The following is a 22,614-nucleotide window of genomic DNA, read 5'->3' as shown; positions in this document are numbered from 1 at the left end:
TTACCAATTGAACGACATCTATTGCAGGATAAATCAATGTTAAAGTTTACATAGCTGGCCATACGGATGTTAAATTATACTTTGTGTTGGTTATGTAGGCTTCTTCTAACCCATCGATTTCTACTACATATAATATGATTAAATTATATCTTTACATGAAAAACCAAAGTCTATCAGAATTCCAGTCATCTTGATCGTCAAGATTAGGACTGGAAATATGGAAGTATAGATTAGCCAAACTGTTTTAGCTGAGCATGACCCCAAAACTAAGGACTTATTAGCCAGCCCTACCTACTCTGTTTATGATTTTTGTCATTTTTTTATTGAACCTTTATTTAACTGGGCAAGTCAGTTAAGAACAAATTCTTATTTACAATGACAGCCTACCCCAGCCAAACCCGGACGACACTGGGCCAATTGTGCGCCGCCCTATGGGACTCCCAATCACGGCCGTGATGTGATGCAGCTTGGATTCGAACCAGGTACTGAGGACTGATTGGGCTCATTGATTCGTGTTGAAAAATAAATGTTGTTCTCATGGAAAGGCATGCTTTGAGCAATACTGAAAAGTGCTATTTACATGTGAAAAATGAATGCCATGTGCTGCATTTGCTATAGGCCTATTGTTTACCTTTTTGTTGGTGACACCTTGATATATTTTTTTTATTTAACCTTTATTTGGGACTCCCAATCACGGACGGTTGTGTTACAGCCTGGAATCAAACCAGGGTCTGTAGTGACGCCTCTAGCACTGAGATGCAGTACCTTAGACCGCTGCGCCACTCGGGAGCAAATCCACAGATGAAACAATAACAGATGAAACAATAACAAAACGGTTGCCCCGCCTCTGTTTTGGTAAAATGCTGAGGGATGGGCCTGGAGAAGTGTAACCACTCTCAGATTAATAGGCAGAGCTATGGACTGACCATCCATGATGAGGCTATACAGTGTTTGTTTACATTCACAATGTTTACAAACATTGGTGTAAAACTAGTTTATATTTTGGGTTCTCATGGAGTGGGCCAATTGAACTAAATTCATGAGGCATTTATTGGCCCATTATTGTCATTGAGAAAACAGAGAAGCGCCAAAGATTTTTTTCACAAACATCCTTTCTGAATTTAAAAGTAATCATCTAGTTTTTCAAAAGTATCTGTAATCTGATTACAATATTTTTGCTGGTAAAGTAATGGATTACAATTACAGGTTTTTGTAATTACATGTACTCCCCAACCCAACAATTTATCATCTCAACATATGATTTTAAACATAACCTTAACCACAATACTAAACTTATGCCTAAATTTAAATTAAGACTGAAAAACAAATGTTAGGTTTCGTAAATGTTTAAGATACAGACAACGTTTTACTTTGTAGCTGTGGTAACTAGTGGTCACCCTTGGGCTGCAGTCCAAACACGTTATTTTGACCCCCTCACCCCTCGCACTAGTCACTTTCCCTCAGGGGGAATCCCCATGAAGGAGCGAGTGAAGAACTTTGATCACTTGTGGGGTTGACATGACCCACAATTCACTGCAAACTCTAGTCACGTGTCAAACTCCAGTAGACACGAAGTGTCAAATTTAATCAACAGGGCTGCATTTTCGGCATGTCAGTTAAAATTATAATGCTAGCTTGCTAAAAAATATAGATGCCATTGATTTTAGAGTTGGCAAATTGGCTTAGTCTCATAGTGAGGAGCCTATAAAACGTAACTAGCTTCATAAACATTTTTGGGAATTATAACATTTATTGGAATAAATTACCAAACTATGAATCTAGATAGCCAGCTATGGGTAACTGTAGCTAACTATCTTAGCTTGCTAGGTACATTAATCGATTTAGGTTGGTTGTTTTTAAGCTCAACTTCAAGGTTTCCAAGGATGTTGCCTCTCTGATCATCACTCTCCCACCCTTGGGCAAGGGACATTTAATAAGGTAGACTCGGATGTGACGATATGAAACGTCATTCAAGGGTTTAGGGCCGGGGGCTAAGATAGAACAATGAGACAGATATCCACTGGATGTTTAAATGTGAAGCATCCGCATGGTCTTTCCACTCACTACCAAATATGGTAGTGAGAGGAAGCCCATTGGCCGGCAGTGGGAGAAGATGGAACGAGATGGATTTTGGCCGACATTCTGCAAATTTTCTCACCGATAAAACATTTGATATCAATTCAGTTTTCTGTTCCCAAAACTAGAATGTGTTCTGGACAAAGTTTTGTAGACTTTATCCTTTGCAAAAAAAATGTGTTGTTTAGAAGGAGTGCAAAGGCGAATTGAGTTATTGCACACTCGCACTTCACAGAGGTGACGTTCCCTAACGGAATATGCAGACGTATGCTAGCCCGTGCTTGGCTCTACCCACCTACTTGTTTGTTCTGCCCACTATGACTAATTTGTTCCCATTGGAAACGATAGGCTGTGGTCTATCTTGGTTTAGTTATAAAAAAAATCTTAGCTTGGAGTGTTAGACTGGGTACGACAGATTTTGCAGAGAGTTGTTCTGTATGCTAGTTTGCAACAATTGCAGAAAGTAAAAACTGAATTATGTTCTGTCAGGAGTGTGCTCTATACATAAAATTGACATGCGTCGATATATTTTGACGAGGTTTTAATCGCCGATTTCCAGGCCATCCTCACGCACTGTTGCACTTTTTTATTCTGGTAAAATTCTATTAACATAATTTCACTTGCACAGCTCATATTTAAATCATCATATGTAAACATTAAAAACGGCATAATATGTGTTAAAAACAGCATTGAATATTAGTTTAGTGTTAATTAAAAACAATAAAAAACAACCTAAGACAAAAGTACTTTAAAAAAAAGTGTTGTGTGTGTGTGTGTGTGTGTGTGTGTGAAAAATGGACTTACTATGACTGAGATATGTGGGAGGCACGCCAGGACTACCAGAGAACCCGAGATGACATCAAGAACAGGGTAGGGGACGGTGGAGGGTCTGTGGCGTCAGTTCCAACAGGCCCTGGGCTGCTACAATGAGGCCTCAGAGAACCATCTCATGGCCATCGAGTCGCTGTGGACCCTCGACCAGCGCAGCCCCAGGGAGATCGACACTCAGATGAGGCTGCAGAAGATGCAGGTCAGTGTAGGGCTACAGAGACTACTGTTCCTATAGGGGCCAATTCAGACTTAGGAAATCTATGCCTTTTTTATGTGTTTTGATTTAAGAACTTCTCAGTATTTGGTATTGAGACTTGCCGTATGCAGATGCGTAACAAACTCTTTGGTTGTGGCGCCCTTATGCTCACTGAACAAATGTAATTCAACCACCGAAAACCTTCCCACTTGTTGACCGAAAGATTTTCTCATTAAGTTTTCATTCAGTAGATTTTTCAGTACATTTATCAAAAGCCATCCCTTTAAATATGGTGTACCTTTAATTCGAATTTTCCCTACAGACTCACTAGAATAAATAGCGAGAACGTTCTGATGATCAGGAATCATTGAAGAAAGCCATCAAAATATACATATTTGCCTCCGTTTAGTAGATTAAAAAATACTCTGATCGTGTAGAATATTTAGGGTTAGGAAAGTATTTATGTATTGACCTACTTCATTAAAAAAAACAGTGGCTGCGGTGCCGGATTTTTTGGAAACCGATTTGCCATGGCTATTGATATGGAGATGTCTGCGCATGTGCATGATTTTTTTTTACGTACCTGCTGCCCACTCTGCTGTCTACGTAGCTTCTTCTCAGTGTTCCCACTATCGGGGGATGAAATGTCAGGTTGTATACTAAAGATCGTCGACATGTTCGAACTATGCATTCCATGCCTCAAACCCGATTTTATGTTATTTTCATTATTTTTTCAGCATGGGTGTTAGGCTAAATGCAGCTATTTAGACAAGCAATCTTTAGGCAATTATATCAAACACAAGCAAGACACATACAGGCAGTCAAAATATAGATTATTTTGTCATTATCATTGCAAACATTGGCTAGTTATTTTTTTCAGCAACTCTCGCTACCATACTGTATGGCAGCATAACTATGAAGATTATCATAAAACATTGTAGGCAGTCTAAAGCAGTGTTTGACCACCAATGTAAAGAATAATAGAAGATTAAAAAAACTAACTCGCCCATTGTCAGACTGGTTACCGGTCCATGCTCGGGCTGCCTAGAATGATCGGCAGTCCAGAGGTGGAATAGATAGGTAGCCTACTTGTGCAGTACTTGCATGATCATTGAGAAGCGAAATATAAATTAGTAGTGCCTCTTGTTTGGTTAAAATGCAGATTGTTTTTGCCCCAATGCAAAACTCAAGTAGGGATTTTACATTCTTTTTCGGAAACTCCATTTTCGCAGTCACGGACTTAAACAAAAACTGGTTTGGTGAGCCTCTAACCACGAGATAATTTGGTGAATAAAAAAGAGGTTTGATTCAACATGAAAGTCGCCATATTCAGTTGTTCAATCCATTAAATATTGGAAGGGGAGACAATTGTACAATAGTGGTTGAATAGTCCTATCTTAATCCTCGCTGAAGATGGAACTGTGATGAACCGTGCACAACGCTCTTGGTTTAAACTGCCACATTTGGTCTGCGTTCCATAATGATTCAAATAGGCTATATGTCCCAAATTATTGCGCAATTTGTAATTAAATAGTATCCATTACTGCTAGCAACCCCCAGCAACAACCATATCGACGTAACAGCGTTTACAGAGGTAAATTAGGCTAAAGTAAACAATGGAATGGAATGATACGAAATGAAGGGATCTAATCCTAAATTGGCAGTTAAATATGTGTGGTTATTACTTACGGTCGCTACTGACAGTGGCTAATAATATTTAACATAATACATTGTAGGAAACAGGAAAAGTTGGGGAATATAATTAAAACATTCTAGAGTGCACAAAGGTTCAATTTTGCGCTACTGTCATCCTGCTCGGTTTTGCCTTGCATCTCCAAGATTCATCCTTAAAATTATAAAGCTACATCATTTTTATTCTGCATAGTGGCACAGCATTTCATATTTCACTGTGTGAAAGGGACATACTATAAATACCTGTCATGTTGAAATGTTTTTCAGTTTGCAGCCATATGACTGATTTCACCTTTGTCTCCAGCGATCATAAGGTAAAATACAAATTGCTCGAGTTTATTTCAGGTGCGTAAAGGTGGTGGAATTATGAGGGAATTAAATTAAGGTCAGAATACACTGTATCTGTAGACACACCTCTGCCACACCTCAATTTCTGTAATCTCATCCCTAAACGTCTGGCACATTCGTTTCCCTATGCTTAAATTCAAGGTCAGAATATGCATAGAGAGAAACCAGCCGAGAGAAAATAACATTTTTTATGGACTTAAGTTCCATTTACAGGCGCGTAACTCGTTCTGAATTCCCCTATAAGGTAAATAGGGTCAAGAGGACTACTCTGTGCAACAGTCTACCATGTGAAAATAGAAAACTCGTATTGCTCATCTCTGTAAATATATTTTCAACGTGATTGTATTTACTCTAATGAGTCAGAGCAAGAATATATTTATTTGAATACAGTTCTGTATTCATGCTTGCTCTCTATGCTTTCAGAAAATATTAATACCCTTGACTTATTTTATTTTACATTTATTTAACTAGGCAAGTCAGTTAAGAACAAATTCGTATTCCACATTTTGTTGTTACAGCCTGAATTTAAAGTGTACAAAATATTTTTTTCTCACTCATCTACACACAATACCCTATAATGACAAAATGTGAACATGTTTTTAGTCATTTTTGCAAATGTGTTGAAAATGAAATATAGAAATATCTCATTTACACCCCTGAGGTAATACATGTTAGAATCACCTTTGGCAGCGGTTACAACTGTGAGCCTTTCTGGGTAAATCTCTAAAAGCTTTGCACACCTGGATTGTACAATATTTGCACATTATTCTTTTAAAAAGTCTTCAAGTTCTATCAAGTTGGTTGTTGATCATTGCTAGACAGCCATTTTAAACTCCTGACAAGCCCATTTAAGTCTAAACTGTAACTATGCCACTTAAGAACATTTACAGTTTTATTTTACAATCGCTTACACACTAAAAGTGGTACTTGAGGCACACTCAGTGAAAGCATTAACCTCTTGGATCTCCACATCCCGGATCCGGGAGAATTGTCATCAACTGACACTAAGTGTACCTAATCTTCAGACCAAGTCTGCAAAACTGCAAGTGCGTTATCTGCTTTACACTCAGTCTGCAATTTTAAAACACTTTTTACTAAACACAGTTCTCTACATTAGACATCTTTTAAAACTAACAGATCCTGTGTTTCGTTTGGAAAACACTGCCATTCAAAATACCACACTCATTTACCAATTACCTACACCCAGTGCTCACGAGTGAAAACACTTATAGCTAATTTCTTCACTTCGAAATCAGAGCTTGTGATGTTGATGAGGTGCTGTGGCCAGACCCAAATAGGAGACAGGATGCACTCTAATTGAGTAACAAGCCTATTTGTTTATCTTGTACTGTATTTGTTTTGTCTGTTACTGTTCATCCTGAAATCTGGATGAATATACAATGTTTTGAGAAAGAAATACATTTACAGTTTTTGGCAATTGCTTACATATGATTTCTGAAACTATGAAACCTTTTCTCTAGACTCTACACACAAAACCCCAAAACACACACACAACATGCAAAATGTCACACATCTCTTGCAAAACCAAAACCTTAATTTCAACGTATTTTAACTTTTCTCAAAATTGTGTTTTTGCATCAAAACTCTAGCAGGGGGGAAGTAGCATCTGGAGTGGCGTAGCCAGCCCTGGCATGCCCCCTCGTCTGTCACCACAGGCCTCCTCCTCGTACCCCTCTTACTCTCACTCCTCTAACTCTCTCCAAAATTGCCCTCCATTGTTGTCCAAACCAAGAAAGCCAACCTGAAGTCTATTTATAGCGCTCAATCTCTGATTTCGAAGTGAAGAAATTAGCTCTAAGTGTTTTCACTTGTGAGTCCTGGGTGTAGGTAATCGGCAAATGAGTGTGGCATTTTGAATGGCAGTGTTTTCCAAACGAAACACAGGACCTGTTAGTTTTGAAAGATGTCTAATGTAGAGAACTATGTTTTGCAAAAAGTGTGTTTTACAATTGCAAACTGAGTGTACAGCAGATAACATGCTTGCAGTTTTGCAGACTTGGTCTGAGGATTAGGGACATGAGTTAATGGTTTCACTAAGTGTGCCTCAAGTAACACTTTTAGCGTGTAAGCGATTGCAAAAAACGCATTTCTGTTTATATGGTAAATATATACTGAATATGCATACATACTGTATATATTTGTGCACATGCATGTACGTGTGAGTGCTATGACAAACTGCCGTGGACTCCACTGAACATGCAAAAGACACAAGATGGTAGTGTTTTACATTTGTCACATCTGTGTGTAGTTGGCGTGTATAAGTGTAAGTGTAGAGTTCTGATGCAAAACATCATTTTGAGAAGAGTTAAAATAGTTTTGAATGAAGCGCATGGTTTTACAAGAGGTGTGACGTTTTGCATGTTGTGTGTGTTTTGGGGTTGTGTGTGTAGAGTCTAGAGAAAAGGAGCCATAGTTTCAGAAACCATGTGTAAGCAATAGTCAAAAACTAATGTCTTCTTGGTAAGCAACTCCAGTGTATATTTGGCCTTGTGTTTTAGGTTATTGTCCTGCTGAAAGGTGAATTTGTCTCCCAGTGTCTGTTGAAAAGCAGACCAAATTAGGTTTTCCTCTAGGATTTTGTCTGCTTAGCTCTTTTCCATTTATTTTTATCCCCCCAAAAATGCCTAGTCCTTGCCGATGACAAGCATACCCATAAATAGTTGTGCTAATGTTTATGCATTTGAACACATGCATTAAAATCCGGATAAGAATAAGAAATAAAAGTAACAAGTAATTAAAGAGCAGCAGTAAAATAACAATAGCGAGACTATACAGTACAGAGTCAATGTGAGGTGGCACCGGTTAGTTGAGGTAATATGTACATGTAGGTAGAGTTCTTAAAGTGACTATGCATAGATGATAAGAGAGTAGCAGCGGTGTAAAAGAGGGGGGGATACAAATAGTCTGGGTAGCCATTTGATTAGGTGTTCAGGACTCATATGGCTTGGGGGTAGAAGCTGCTGCCTCTTGGACCTCTTGGCGCTCCGGTACAGCTTGCCGTGCGGTAGCAGAGAGAACCGTCTATGACTAGGGTGGCTGGAGTCTTTGACAATTTTTAGGGCCTTCCTCTGACACCGCCTGGTAAGTCCCGCTCCTTGAAAGCGGCAGCTCTTGCCTTTAGCTCAGTGTGGATGTTACCTGTAATCCATGGCTTCTGTTTAGGGTATGTACGTACGGTCACTGTGGGGACGACGTCATCAATGCACTTGTTGATGAAGCCAGTGACTGATGTGGTGTACTCCTCAATGCCATCGGAAGAATCCCAGAACATATTCCAGTCTGTGCTAGCAAAACAGTCCTGTATTTTAGCATCTGCTTCTTCTGACCACTTTTTTATTGATTGAGTCACTGCTGCTTCCTGCTTAAAATTTTTACTTGGAAGCAGAAATCAGGAGGATAGAATTATGGTCAGATTTGCCAAATGTAGGGCGAGGGAGAGCTTTGTATGCGTCTCTGTGTGTGGAGTAAAGGTGATCCAGAGTTTTTTTCCCCTCTGGTTGCACATTTAACATGCTGATAGAAATTTGGTCAAACGGATTTAAGTTTCCCTGCATTAAAGTCCCCGGCTACTATGAGCGCCGCCCTTCTGGGTGAGCGTTTTCTTATGGCGGAACACAGCTCATTCAATGCTGTCTTAGTGCCAGTCTGACTGTAACCAGCTACGAAGAATACAGATGAAAACTGTAGGTAGGTAGTGTTGTCTACAGTTTATCATTAGATCCTCTACCTCAGACAAACAATAGCTCGAGACTTCTTCAGATATCATGCACCAGCTGTCATTTACAAAAATACAGTCTGCTATCCCTGGTCTTGCCAGACTCTGCTGTTCTATCCTGCCAGTGCAGCGTATAACCAGCCAGCTGTATGTTGATAGCGTCGTCGTTCAGCCATATTACAGTTTTGAATGTCCCGTTGGTAGTTTAATCTTCCGCGTAGGTCCTTTATTTTATTGTCCAAAGATTGCACATTTGCTAGCAGAATGGAAGGAAGTGGGGGTCTTCAATTCGATAATAGTGAAGTGCGTGGTGCTTGTGTAGGCATACAGTACCTTAGTGTGTGTGTGTTTAGCATCCAAACCCCTTTTTTTTTTAATTTTACAACTTTTTCTCCCCAATTTCATGGTATCCAATTGTTTTTAGTAGCTACTATCTTGTCTCATTGCTACAACTCCTGTACGGGCTCGGGAGAGACGAAGGTTGAAAGTCATGCGTCCTCCGATACACAACCCAACCAAGCCACACTGCTTCTTAACACAGCGCGCATCCAACCTGGAAGCCAGCCGCACCAATGTGTCGGAGGAAACACCGTGCACCTGGCAACCTTGGTTAGCGCGCACTGCGCCCGGCCCGCCACAGGAGTCGCTGGTGCGCAATGAGACAAGGATATCCCTACCGGCCAAACCCTCCCTAACCCGGACAACGTTAAGCCCCACGGACCTCCCGGTCGCGGCCGGTTACGACAGAGCTTGGGCGCGAACCCAGAGTCTCTGGTAGTACAGCGCCCTTAACCACCCGGGAGGCCCTACATACACACCCTTTGACTGTCATATGCATACATAGACAGCACACTATACACATTCACACTTATGCATGTGTACTGACTACTCGCTTCCCATACATTCTCACATGTGTGCGATGGTGTGGATAAGGGGGAGAGGCTTCGAAGTCTGGCTGAGATGTGTCATAAGCTGGAGACAGAACATAAAGTCCTGCCCTTCTACACCTCTCATTGCTGAGGAGAGCACGAGAGAGCTAATACTATGAGCCTCCATCTGAGGAGTTGTCACAGGGATGGGTAATACTGTATTACACACACTGATCTGATCTTCATGACTCTCACCTAACTTCTTATTCATAACCCTGTGTGCTCAGGCTATGCTGGACTAATTGATTCTGGAGTGGTTCTGGCAACGTTATAACAAGGTTCTACTGAACCGGCTGTGTCTGGAACGGGAGAGGGGCGCTCTGACCTGGGCGACCCAGCAGCTGCAGGTCTTACTGCGCCGTCATCTCTGTTAGTGACCAGATCCTCCACCATCGCAAGCCCCTGCTGATGGTATCACAGCCACCCTCATCGTTCGACGCCCAACGCAAGCGCCACACTGTCAAGAGTCAGCCCATGTTGTGCAGCACATGCAAACTAACAGGCTACACATCAATCACACACAGCATCACTCATACATGAACTTCAAAAAGGGTTTCAAGTTGTATGCTGACTAAGAGTAAATAGAACTCCTACTCCTACTGGCAGAATCCTATTCCTTATTCTATATTTGTGTCTTACAATAACTAGCAAAAAAGGAAGAGTATTTAATACAATAATAACAAACCTCCCTTGTTTTTAATTTTATTATTTAAATAGTTATGCGAGTCTCCTTCACTTCTTCTTGCTCTTCTTGTCCTTGGCCTTCTTCTTTCCTGGCCGCTGGGCATTGGCCTTGTTATAGAGGTAGAGACCCACCATACCCAGCAGAGTGGGAACCAGGCCCAGACACACTAGGGGAAAGACATCATTCACCATCTTCTGCCATGGGGTTGCCTGGATCAGTGACATCACCTCCACCTCAAACTCTAGAGCAGCATCAGCTAACGGGACAGAGGGAAGAAGAGAGATGGGAGGATCAAGTACTGGGTTTAGGGTTGCAAAATTCCATTAACTTTCCTTAAATCCTGGTGGGAAGCTTTCCAGAATTGTGAGGGAATAAGCAGGGATATCCAGAATCCTCCAATCTGGATTTATGGAAAATCAGGGAATCTTGGGAAAGTTTTGCAACCCTAACCGAGTCACGTTGTTGTGTGTACTGTACAAAATGTCCTGCCATTTTTACAGTAAAATACTGGCAGCACAAAAGCCAGTAAATTACTGTATATTTACAGGACCTTTAGAGCAACAAACTTACAGCATATCATTAGAACACCTGACAACAGCAACATGCTGTATTTCTAGAATTTACAGTGCATTACTAGAACAGTAACAATGGGAAGTATTTCTGTTACATGTATTTTGTAACAGTTTAATTGGAATACAATGTATTTTTACAATACAAAAGTAGACGTGCAAGTAGCCTGCTTAACTACAACAGCATAGTCACTAACGGTAACAATATTTTTACTTGCTATGACTAATATGTTCTTGTTTATCTACCTTAGTTAAACGCACTGACTGTAAATCACTCTGGATAACGTTGTCTGCTAAATGACCAAAATGTCATTTAGCAGTTGTCATGTCAACACATCAGTCAATGCTGCTGTGAACCGCATCACAAGAGACATGCTAAACAGAAGATGTATATAAAAAAAAAGTACATCATTGATGCAATTTCAATGTTTCAGTTGCTTTGTGTATCACCAAATTAGCTTGAGACTATTTTACTGCAACACTGCATCCAAGATTCTTGACATAGGCATCTCAAAGTGCTGTCAGTCAAGGTGAGCTCATGAATATAAGCTCCCTGCCCACTCAGCCTGTCTTTTCAAACTTCCTGGTAGTTGGCCATGACAGAAACATTACTTTCTAAAATGTTTAGCATTTCTATCCCCCAAAATATTATGAGGGATATTTTAGTCACAGAAAAGGCTATTTTACATGGGAATCAGAATGACTGTTTGGGACCTTTAAGGATAGATTTGTTACAACCACAAAATAACTTGAAGACCAGATACCTACAGCACCCGATGTCATAGGAAGGACAAAAAGATAATCAAGGACAACAACCACCCAAGCCACTGCCTGTTCACCCCGCTATAATCCAGAAGGCGAGGTCAGTACAGGTGCATCAACCCAGGGACCGAGAGACTGAAAAACAGCTTCTATCTCAAGGCCATCAGACTGTTAAACAGCCATCACTAACATTGAGTCTTTGTTGGCAGAAGCCACTCACTCTAGCCACCTTAATTATTGGATGTAATAAATGTATCATTAGTCACTTAAACAATGGCACTTTATATAATGTTTACATACCCTACATTACTCATCTCATATGTATATACACTGTACTCTATACCATCTACTGCATCTTGGCTATGCCGTTCGGCCATCGCTCATCCATATACTTATATGTACATATTCTTAATAATTCATTTACACATGTGTGTATAAGGTAGTTGTTGTGAAATTGTTAGATATTACTGCAGGGTCGGAACTAGAAGCATAAGTATTATGCTACACTCGCACTAACATCTGCTAACCATGAGTATGCGACCAATAAAATTGTATTTGATTTTGAGATACATCAAAATGTATCTTTGCCCAACTCTGGCTAATGCCAAGTATGTTACTGTAATATTCACAGTAACTTGCCATCAGCTTCCTGTAAATTACTGTAATAGAGTAATCATATAGTACAACACTGTAAAATTAGCCTACTATACTGAAAGTAAATGCTACTGTAATTTTTACGTTGTCATTTCACTGTAATTCTATGGGATTGGTGCAAGCAGGTTGGCTACTAGGTATGTCCCAACCCTGATGTCCTAGCCGTGTCTGAATCCTGGCTTAGGAAGGCCACCAAAAATCCAGAAATTTCCATCCCCACTTATAAACATTTTCCGAAAGAGATAGAACTGCTAAAAAGGGGGCAGAGTAGCAATCTACTGTAGAGATAGCCTGCAGAGTTCTGTCATACTATCCAGGTCTATGCCCAAAGAGTTCGAGCTTCTACTTTTAAAAATCCATCTCACCAGAAATAAATCCCTCACTGTTGCCACTTGTTATAGACCCCCCTCAGCTCCCAGCTGTGCCCTGGACACCATATGTGAATTGATTGCACCCCATCTATCGTCAGAGTTCGTACTGTTAGGTGACCTAAACTGGGACATGCTAAACACCACGGCCTTCCTACAATCTACGCTAGATGTCCTCAATCTCACACAAATTGTCAAGGAACAACCCCAAATCCATAAACATGGGCACCCTCATAGATATCATACTGACCAACTTGCCCTCTAAATACACCTCTGCTGTTTTCAACCAGGATCTGAGCAATCCCTGCCTCATTGTTTGCATCCGTTATGGGTCCGCGGTCAAACGACCACCCCTCATCACTTTCCCATATAGGATGCCTGGTTTTTCTTTAAAAGCGCTTTCCTCACCATGCTTATTTAAGATGCCCTAAGAACTAAGAACAGATATAGCCCTTAGTTCACTCCAGACTTGACTGCCCTTGACCAGCACAAAAACATCCTGTGAGGTACTGCACTAGCATCGAATAGTGATATGCAACTTTTCAGGGAAGTTAGGAACCAATATACACAGTCAGGAAAGCAAAGGCTAGCTTTTTCAAACAAATTTGCATCCTGCAGCACTAATTCCAAAAAGTTTTGGGACAGAAGTCCATGGAGAATAAGAGCACCTCCTCCCAGCTGCCATCTGCACTGAGGCTGGGAAACACTGACACCACCAATAAATCCATGATAATTTTAATAAAGCTTTCCACCTGGCTACCCCAACCCCGGCCAACAGCTCTGCACCCCCGCTTCTCCTTCACCCAAATCCAGACAGCTGATGTTCTGATAGGATCCAGATTTTGCAGCTCTACAAATCAGCTGGGCTAGACAATCTGGACCCACTGGCTCCAGGTCATCTATAAGTCTTTGCTAGGTAAAGCTCCGCCTTATCTCAGCTCACTGGTCACCATAGCAACACCCACCTGTAGCATGCGCTCCATCAGGTATATTTCACTGGTCATCCCCAAAGCCAAAACCTACTTTGGTCACCTTTCCTTTCAGTTCTCTGCTGCTATTGACTGGAACAAATTGCAAAAAGCTGAAGCTGGGGACTCATATCTCACTCACTAACTGTAAGCATCAGCTGTCAGAGCAGCTTACCTGCATCTGTACACAGCCCCATCTGTAAATAGCCCATCCAACCACCTACCTACCTCATCACATATTTGTTTTTCTGCACACCAGTATTTCTACTTGCACATCCTCATCTGCACATCTATCACTCCAGCTGTAACTAACTACTTCGCCACTATGGCCAATTTTTTGCCTTACTTCATTTGCACACACTGTATACAGATTTTTATATTATTGACTGTTCATCCCATGTGTAACTCTGTTGTTTGTCACTCTGCTTTATCTTGGCCAGGTCGCAGTTGTAAATGAGAACTTGTTCTAAACTGGCCTACCTGGTTAAATAAAGGTGAAATAAAAAATAAATGTTTATATTACAAAATATTTATATCACTTGCACTTCTAAAGGTGTAAACAAAGGCTTCCAAACTGGTAATGATTCCAGGGCAAAAAGACCAAAAGGACTTAAGAAAACACACATATAGTTTACATACACCTTAGCCAAATACATTTAAACTCAGTTTTTCACTATTCCTGAAATTTAATCATAGTAAAAATTATGTCTTAGGATCAGCACTTTATTTTAAGAAAGTTAAATGTAAGAATAATAGCAGAGATAATTATTTATTTCAGCTTTTATTTCTTTCATCACATTCCCAGTGGGTCAGAAGTTTACATACACTCAATTAGTATTTGGTAGCATTGCCTTTAAATGTCAGGTAGCCTTCCACAAGCTTCCCACAATAAGATGGGTGAATTTTGGCTCATTCCTCTTGACAGAGCTGGTGTAACTGAGTCAGGTTTGTAGGCCACCTTGCTCGCACACACTTTTTCAGTTCTGCCCACAAATCTTCTATGGATTGAGGTCAGAGCTTTGTGATGGCCACCAATACCTTGACTTTGTTGTCCTTAAGCCATTTTGCCAAAACTTTGGAAGTATGCTTGGGGTCATTGTCCATTTGGAAGACCCATTTGCAACCAAGTTTTAACTTCCTGACTGAGTGATGACCTGACTGATGTTGCTTCAATATATCCACATAGCATCATGAAATTATCTATTTTGTGAAGTGCACCAGTCCCTCCTGCAGCAAAGCACCCCCACAACATGATGCTGCCACCCCTGTGCTTCACAGTTTGGATGGTGTGCCTCGGCTAGCAAGCCTCCCCTTCCTCCTCCCAACATAACGATGGTCATTATGGCCAAACAGTTCTATTTTTGTGTCATCAGACCAGAGGACATTTCTCCAAAAAGTATGATCTTTGTCCCCATGTGCAGTTGCAAACCATAGTCTGGCTTTTTTATGGCAGTTTTGGAGCAGTGGCTTCTTCCTTTCTGAGCAGCCTTTCAGGTTGTGTCGATATAGGACTCGTTTTACTGTGGATATAGATACTTTTGTACCTGTTTCCTCCAGATTGATTTGCACTTTTCGCACCAAAGTACGTTCATCTCTAGGAGGCAGGGCGCGTCTCCTTCCTGAACGGTATGATGGCTGCGTGGTCCCATGGTGTTTATATTTGCGTACTGTTGTTTGTACAGATGAACATGACTTGGAGGTCAACAGTTTTTTTTTCCTGAAGTCTTGGCTGATTTCTTTAGATTTTCCCAGGATGTTAAGCAAAGAGGCACTGAGTTTGAAGGTAGGCCTTGAAATACATCCACAGGTACACCTCCAATTAGCCCATCAGAAACGTCTAAAGCCATCACATAATTTTCTGGAATTTTCCAAGTTGTTTAAAGGCACAGTCAACTTAGTGCATGTAAACGTCTGACCCACTGGAAGTGTGATAGTGAATTGTAAGTGAATTATAAGTGAAATAATCTGTCTGTAAACAATTGTTGGAAAAATTACGTGTCATGCACAACGTATATGTCCTAACCGACTTGACAAAACTATAGTTTGTTAACAAGAAATTTGTGGAGTGGTTGAAAAATTAGTTTTAATGACTCCAACCTAAGTGTATGTAAACTTCCGACTTCAACTGTAATTACTTGCTGACACTGATTTGGTCCTTATACACACACATGGAAATTGTATGGGCACTACTACCACATCAGTTCAATTGGTACAGCATTCTCACTAGTGTGTGCAACAAATATAGCCACTTACAAGGCATGCCTTGAAATATGTTAATGACCCAAAGATTATTTCCCCACCCACACACTTTTCCACAGTGCACCATAATTGACAGATTTGCTGCAGTAAATATAAAGCAAACAGCACTTTGGGCTAGGGGGCAGTATTTTCACATCCGGATGAAAAGCTTGCCCAAAGTAAACTGCCTGTTACTCAGGCCCAGAAGCTAGGATATGAATATGCATGGTAGTATTGGATAGAAAACACTAATCTTTCTAAAACTGTTAAAATAATGTCTGAGTATAACAGAACTGATTTGGCAGGCGAAACCCCAAGCACAATCCAGCCAGGGAACATTTATTTTGAGGTCATTGGGTTTTCCAATGCTTTTCTATGGGAAACCTGATTTATTAGGGCCCAGATTGCAGTTCCTATGGCTTCAACTAGATGTCAAGTCTTTAGAAATTGTTCGATGTTTTTCCTTTTGAGAAATTAAGTAGTCCGATTCTTTCCATGTGTCCCTCAGATGGACTTTTGGTGCACGTGAACAGGAGCGCGCTCCTCGTTATTTTTCTCCGGTATTGGAAACAGTTTATTCCATCTTAAATTTGATCAATTATTTACATTTTAGGGTACCCGAGTTTGGATTAGAAATGTTGTTTGAAATGTTTGGACCATGTTTACAGGTAACTTAGATACTTTGTAGTCATGTTGGGTGAGTTGGAACCAGTGTATTTCTGAATCAAACGCGCCAAATAAATGGACATTTTGGGGATATAAAGAAGGAATTTAATCGAATAAAAGCGACCATTCATTGTGTCACAGACATTTGGGCTTGAAGATCTTCAAAGGTAAGGCATTTATTATATCGCTATTTCTGACTTTCATATCGCACCTGCCTGGTTGAAAAATGGCTTTCATGTTTTTGTAAGCAGGGCGCTGTCCTCAGATAATCGCATGGTGTGCTTTCGCCGTAAAGCATTTTTGACATTGGACACAGCAGTTGGATTAACAAGGAGTTAAGCTTTATTTTGATGTATTACACTTGTATTTATATGAATGTTAAATATTTATATATTTCTGTAGTTTGAATTTGGCGCACTGCAATTTCACCGGATGTTGTCAAATTATCCCACTAACGGGATTCGAGCGTTAAGGGATCCCTAAGAGGTTTTAAATTGTATTGTAATAAAATTTCAGCATATGCTAACAGTGAATATGTAATCATATATTGTATTTACATACAGTATTACACCATACCAATTAATATTGTGTTTTGTTTTATATCACTTGCACTTGTAAAGGATTTTAAGCTGACAGTAGCTAGGTTTCCATCCAATTGGCAACAGATTTTCATACGAATATTCTAAAATACGTATCAAAACAATATTTCCCACCAGATGTATTTCCATCAAATTGACTTGTTGGGGATAAAAGCCTGCGCGTGATGATGTACTGCACTTACAATTTGCAGCTCAATTCCCACGTACCAAATAATAAATGAAGTTAAATTGTTTCCATCGCATTTTCAACTCTACTGATGGTTCTCACATTTTTGTTTGTTATATAGCGGGTGTGCCCACTGGTATTTCCACGTGTGCTTTAGCTAACAGCTCGCATATACAGTACGGGTATAGTCTACATGAAGAGATGGATGGACAAAAAAAAAAGCGAGATTATTTGTATTTGTCAAACGGCAGCCAAGCGTCGATCATTTCACCATAATAAGACCCTTGATATTTATTGCAATGGAGCATCCAGCTCATAATTTATTTAATCTGTATCCTAATAAACTGCATGCTTTTCCGACGAGTTGTTGTGGGACACACAACATGTCATCGCGTGGCTCCAAGTTTACATCGACATGACTGGCAGGGCAGTGTCAAGGTGAGATGCCGTATTTATTTAGTGTTTGTTTCTTTGTATTATTGACTGTGTACAATGCTTTCAGAAAGGATTCATATTCCTTGACTTTTTCCACAATTTGCTGTGTTACAACCTGACTTTTAAATTGATTATATTGAGATGAGTCACTGGCCTACACACAATACCCCATAATGTCAAAGTGGAATTATGTGTTTTAGAAATGACTTGAGTCAATAAGTATTCAACCCTTTGTTATGGCAAGCCTAAATAAGTTCCGGAATAAAAATGTGCTTAACAAGTCACATGTATGCCATTATGGTGTTTAATATGATTTTTGAGTGACTACCTGGCCAGCAGCATACCACCCTGTATTTCACTGCTAGCTTGCCTCGAAGCTAAGCAGGTTAGTCCTGGTCGATCCCTAGATGGGTGACCAGATGCTGCTGGAAGTGGTGTTGGAAGACCAGTACGAGGCACTCTTTCCTCAGGTCCCCCAAAAATATCCTAATGCTCCAAGGCAGTGATTGGGGACATTGCTGTGTAAGGTGTCATCTTTTAGATGGGATGTCCACACTCTGTGGTCATTAAAGAGAGCATGGCACTTATCGTAGGAGTAAGGGTTAACCCTTGTGTCCTGGCTAAATTCCCAATCTGACCCGCATACCATCATGGCCACCTTACCATCCCCAGCTTCCAATTGGCTCATTCATCCCCCTCTAACTATTCCCCAGGTAGTTGCTGTAAATGAGAATGTGTTCGCAGTCAATTTACCTAGTAAAATAAAACCTAATCTCTGTACCCCACACATACAAATAATTGTAAGGGCCCTTCGTCAAGCAGGGAGTTTCAATCACAAAGATTTTCCAATGCCTTGCAAAGCGAACCTAAGCAGATATTGAATATCCTTTTGAGCAGGGTGAAGATATTAATTACATTGGTGGATGGTGTACCATACACCCAGTCAATACAAAAGAACAGGCGTCCTTCCTAACTCAATTGCCGGAGAATAAGGTAACCGCTCAGGGATTTCACCAAGAGGCCAATGGTGATTTTAAAACAGTTAGAGTTTAATGGCTGTGATAGGAGAAAACTGAGGATGGAGCAACATTGTAGTTACTCCACAATACTAATCTAAATGGGGTTGGGTTAAATGCAGAAGACACATTTTAGTTGAACGCATTCAGTTGTACAACTGACTAGGTATCCCCCTTTCCCTTTCCTTAAAATGACAAAGTGAAAAGGAAACCTGCACAGTACACAAATATTCCAAGTCATGCATCCTGTTTGCATTAATGCACTGAAGTAAAACTGCAAAACATTTTGTTAAGAAATTAACTTTATGTCCTGAAAAGAATACATTATGTTTGGGGCAAATCCGACAACACATAAAACTGAGTACCACTCTTCATATTTTCAAGCATGGTGGTCGCTGCATCATGTTATGTCATCGGCAAGGACTAGCAAGTTTTTTAGGATAACAACAAACTTAGATCTAAGCACAGGCTAAATCCTACAGGAAAACCTGGTTCAGTCTGATTTCCAACAGACACTGGGAGACAAATTCACCTTCAGCAGGACAATAACCTAAAACACAAGGCCGAATCTAAACTTGAGTTCCTTACTAGGAAGACAGTAAATGTTCCTGAGTGGCCGAGTTAGAGTTTGAACTTAAATTGGATTGAAAATGTATGGCAAGACATTAAAATGGCTGTCTAACAATGATCAACAACCAACTTGACAGAACTTGAAGAATTTTTGCAAATATTATACAATCCAGGTGTGCAAAGCTCTTACAGCTGTAATAACTGCTAAAGGTGATTCTAACATGTATTGACTCAAAGGGTTTGAATACTCATGCAATCAACATAGTGTTTTATTTTCATTTGTCTTCCACTTTGACATTAGAGTACATTGTGTAGATTGTTGACCAATTTTTTTTGTTAAATCCATTTTAATCCCACTTTGTAACACAAAATGTGGAAAAAGTCAAGAGGTGTGAAAACTTTCTGAAGGCACTGTATATGATACATTTGAATGTATACAGTATGCGTATGTACATGTGTATATGCACATGTGTTTTTTAAGTACCTGGGATAGTTGGAGGGTATCCTCTTTTTCCATAGGCAAGGTGTGGTGGAATAGTGGTCTTGATTTTTTGTCTGGAGGAACACAAGACAGAAAAGGCCTATTCTTAAAGGTTTGCATGATTTCCACTATTTTAGAGACAATTTTAACAGTCATTTGAGACAGGATCTTTATGATTGCTTCACATACTGAAAATATCTATATTTTAAACTAGTTATCCTAGTTCATATAATATCATTTTTGATTTCCTAGAGAAAGTGGTTCTCTTATACAAATTAATGCAACATGTCCCTTTCAAAGCTTTGTATTGGCAGACCTTGACTGTTTACTTACCCTTCACAAACTCCTACCAAACTCTGTTCCAGACCTGTTGGAGATACAGCATTTCATGTTATCTTTATACAGTGACTGATGCGATAACAAAAACATGAGCTAAATCTGAAGGTATATTGCCGTTTGAAACAGAAGCTAGTGTTCCTGTTATTTTGTGTGATCAATATCAGGTCTAATACAGGCAATTTGAATAGTTGTGTGATTTTACCAGGGATAACGGTCCTCTTTCCCAACTCAACAACAAGAGGGTCCCGGGACAGTGATGAGTCAATCACCTTGCCATCAGCAAGTAGTTTACCCTGTTCAGAGCATTGGAACAATGTGAATGGAAGACATGTTAAAAAGAAGGATTGTGCATGCAAGCAGTGATTAGAATCGAAATAGAAGGTTAAGATGCATTCCCTGCAAATCACATTAAAATGTGAAACACTTGAGACTTTTTTCAAATGTCTTTATAGGAGTTGGATGTATGTTAGGTGAGGCAATGGTCAAGCTCAAGCATGACGCTTCATGAGTGACGAGTTTCGGTTGGACTACTGCCCTACTCACAGCAGGAGCAGGAGTGCTGACGTGTTGCACCTCCCCATTGCAGTGCCGAGTAGAATGTATGGCACGCATAAAACGTGTCATTTTTTTCGCCACATGGGATAAAACATTGCAGTTTACTTGCCATCCCAGATACGAATACAAACGATGTGTAATGCAAAATAGAAAGTGGTTTTTATCTGACAATATTTGATGCCACGTTCACGAATTTCCCAGTCTCAAATGAAAAACGGTAACTTGTTACTCTGCACCATGCCACAGACAACATCGTATTGACTATAGTCAAGTTTATTGACATGCAATGAATCAGAACCACTTAAAATACAGAGCACACTTTTGACCAGATTCCATTTACATTTTCCCCCAAAAAATTAGTTCACATTTCTCTCAATAGGCAGGCTAGGTCTGAAGTCAAACAGGGCGGTGCCTATACCTTCGAAATTGAAAATATTTTTTAGGCCATTCATTTCCACTCCTTTTTGCTTACCGTATAGTGGATTTGTAGCGTGTCTCCCATTTCTGACGTTACAGAGCAAGTTTCGGGTTTTACCTTATGAAGGGAGAGAAGAAAAACATGATAATTTAATTGCAAATAAATACGAATGCATCGTTTTATTACACAAAATAAACGATACATTGACAATTATAACGATCAAAAACGGATACATTGTTTCAATTTGGTCTGAATGTTGCAATGAGTGGCATTCGGTTAATGCAAGAGTCGCCACTTTTCTATCGCTCTATAGTCTACGATAGAGAGAAAAAGACAGAACTCACCAAGGTTTCCACCAATAACTCTTCCACAACATTTTGCTCGGATTCGCCTTCCTGTGCTGCAACATAAACGAAAGCAGCTAGCAAGACTAGGGTTACCCCAGTCTTTGCTTTCATTGTAAATCCGAACTTTTGGAAAACTATCCAACTAACTTCCGTGAAGCCGTAGTACAGCAAGCGCCAACGACTGACCACCACAGACAATCGGTCGAATAGAGATTCGGAGGTACTGTGTGTGTGTATATATAGGCTTGACGCCAGTTAAGGCTGATGTGTTGTTATAGTATGGTGATAACGATGCAGTCGACCCGCGGGCCTGTGTCGCCGAAATGACTGCGAAGAGCCCGCCTTAAACATTCCGCCAGCATCCCAGAAGTCAATTGCTGATAGGTAACGGTGCAGTTACATTATTTGTGTCGATTGAGGGCAGTTGTGAGTTTTCTAAAAGCTTCAGCAGTATCAGTACCCCCTGAAAAAAAAACAGAATTAATATTCCCTTTAGAACCCATAGTGGCCCTCGACGGGGTTTCTTTAATTTACTACAGCAGCTGTGAATGGCCTTGTTTTTCTATCAATAATATGTGTCAGTTTCGCAAAATGAATTTGCTAACAATCTGGTATCGTATTCGCGTGGCTGTTGTTATCAACCAGAAACCGGAAACAGGGTATGCTGTCATTTGACTTTTCACCGTTTTTTAAACTTCATTACAGAAAATGACAGCGCCGAAGCGGACATGACTTTCATTGTGAAAGAGACTGTATCTACAGTACCCGTCAAAAGTTTGGACACACCTACTCATTCAAGGGTTTTTCTTATACTTAAAAAAATAAATCTACATTGTAGAATAATAGTACAGACATCTAAACTATGAAATAACACATATGAAATCATGTATTAACCAAAATAGTGTTAAACAAATCAAAATATATTTAATATTTTAGATTCTTCAAAGTAGCCACCCTTTGCCTTGAAGAC

At 40.1% G+C, this 22,614-nt stretch overlaps 1 protein-coding gene across 1 annotated transcript; it reads right to left on the bottom strand.

Annotated features, from left to right (window-relative positions):
• Window positions 1–10,498: 10,498 nt before the first annotated feature.
• LOC139371074 (peptidyl-prolyl cis-trans isomerase FKBP11-like) lies at window positions 10,499–22,289 on the bottom strand. The gene is made up of 6 exons (XM_071111123.1): window positions 21,642–22,289; window positions 21,352–21,414; window positions 20,527–20,617; window positions 20,319–20,352; window positions 19,989–20,059; window positions 10,499–10,749 (listed from the first exon to the last, which is right to left on the bottom strand). Exons 1-6 carry the CDS (start codon window positions 21,753–21,755, stop codon window positions 10,541–10,543), a joined length of 582 nt encoding a protein of 193 aa, XP_070967224.1. The 5' UTR covers window positions 21,756–22,289; the 3' UTR covers window positions 10,499–10,540.
• Between the last annotated feature and the right edge of the window lie 325 nt (window positions 22,290–22,614).

Source organism: Oncorhynchus clarkii, chromosome 17, assembly GCF_045791955.1.
Source record: "Oncorhynchus clarkii lewisi isolate Uvic-CL-2024 chromosome 17, UVic_Ocla_1.0, whole genome shotgun sequence".
NCBI lineage: Eukaryota > Metazoa > Chordata > Actinopteri > Salmoniformes > Salmonidae > Oncorhynchus > Oncorhynchus clarkii.
This window is presented reverse-complemented; position numbering and strand designations above follow the sequence as displayed.

Coding starts and splice junctions, on each gene's coding strand:
- LOC139371074 (XM_071111123.1), bottom strand. CDS start 21,755: ATGAAAGCAAAGACTGGGGTAACCCTAGTCTTGCTAGCTGCTTTCGTT. Junction 21,415..21,641: donor AGTTATTGGTGGAAACCTTG/GTGAGTTCTGTC, acceptor TCCCTTCATAAG/GTAAAACCCGAAACTTGCTC. Junction 20,618..21,351: donor CGCTACAAATCCACTATACG/GTAAGCAAAAAG, acceptor TGCTCTGAACAG/GGTAAACTACTTGCTGATGG.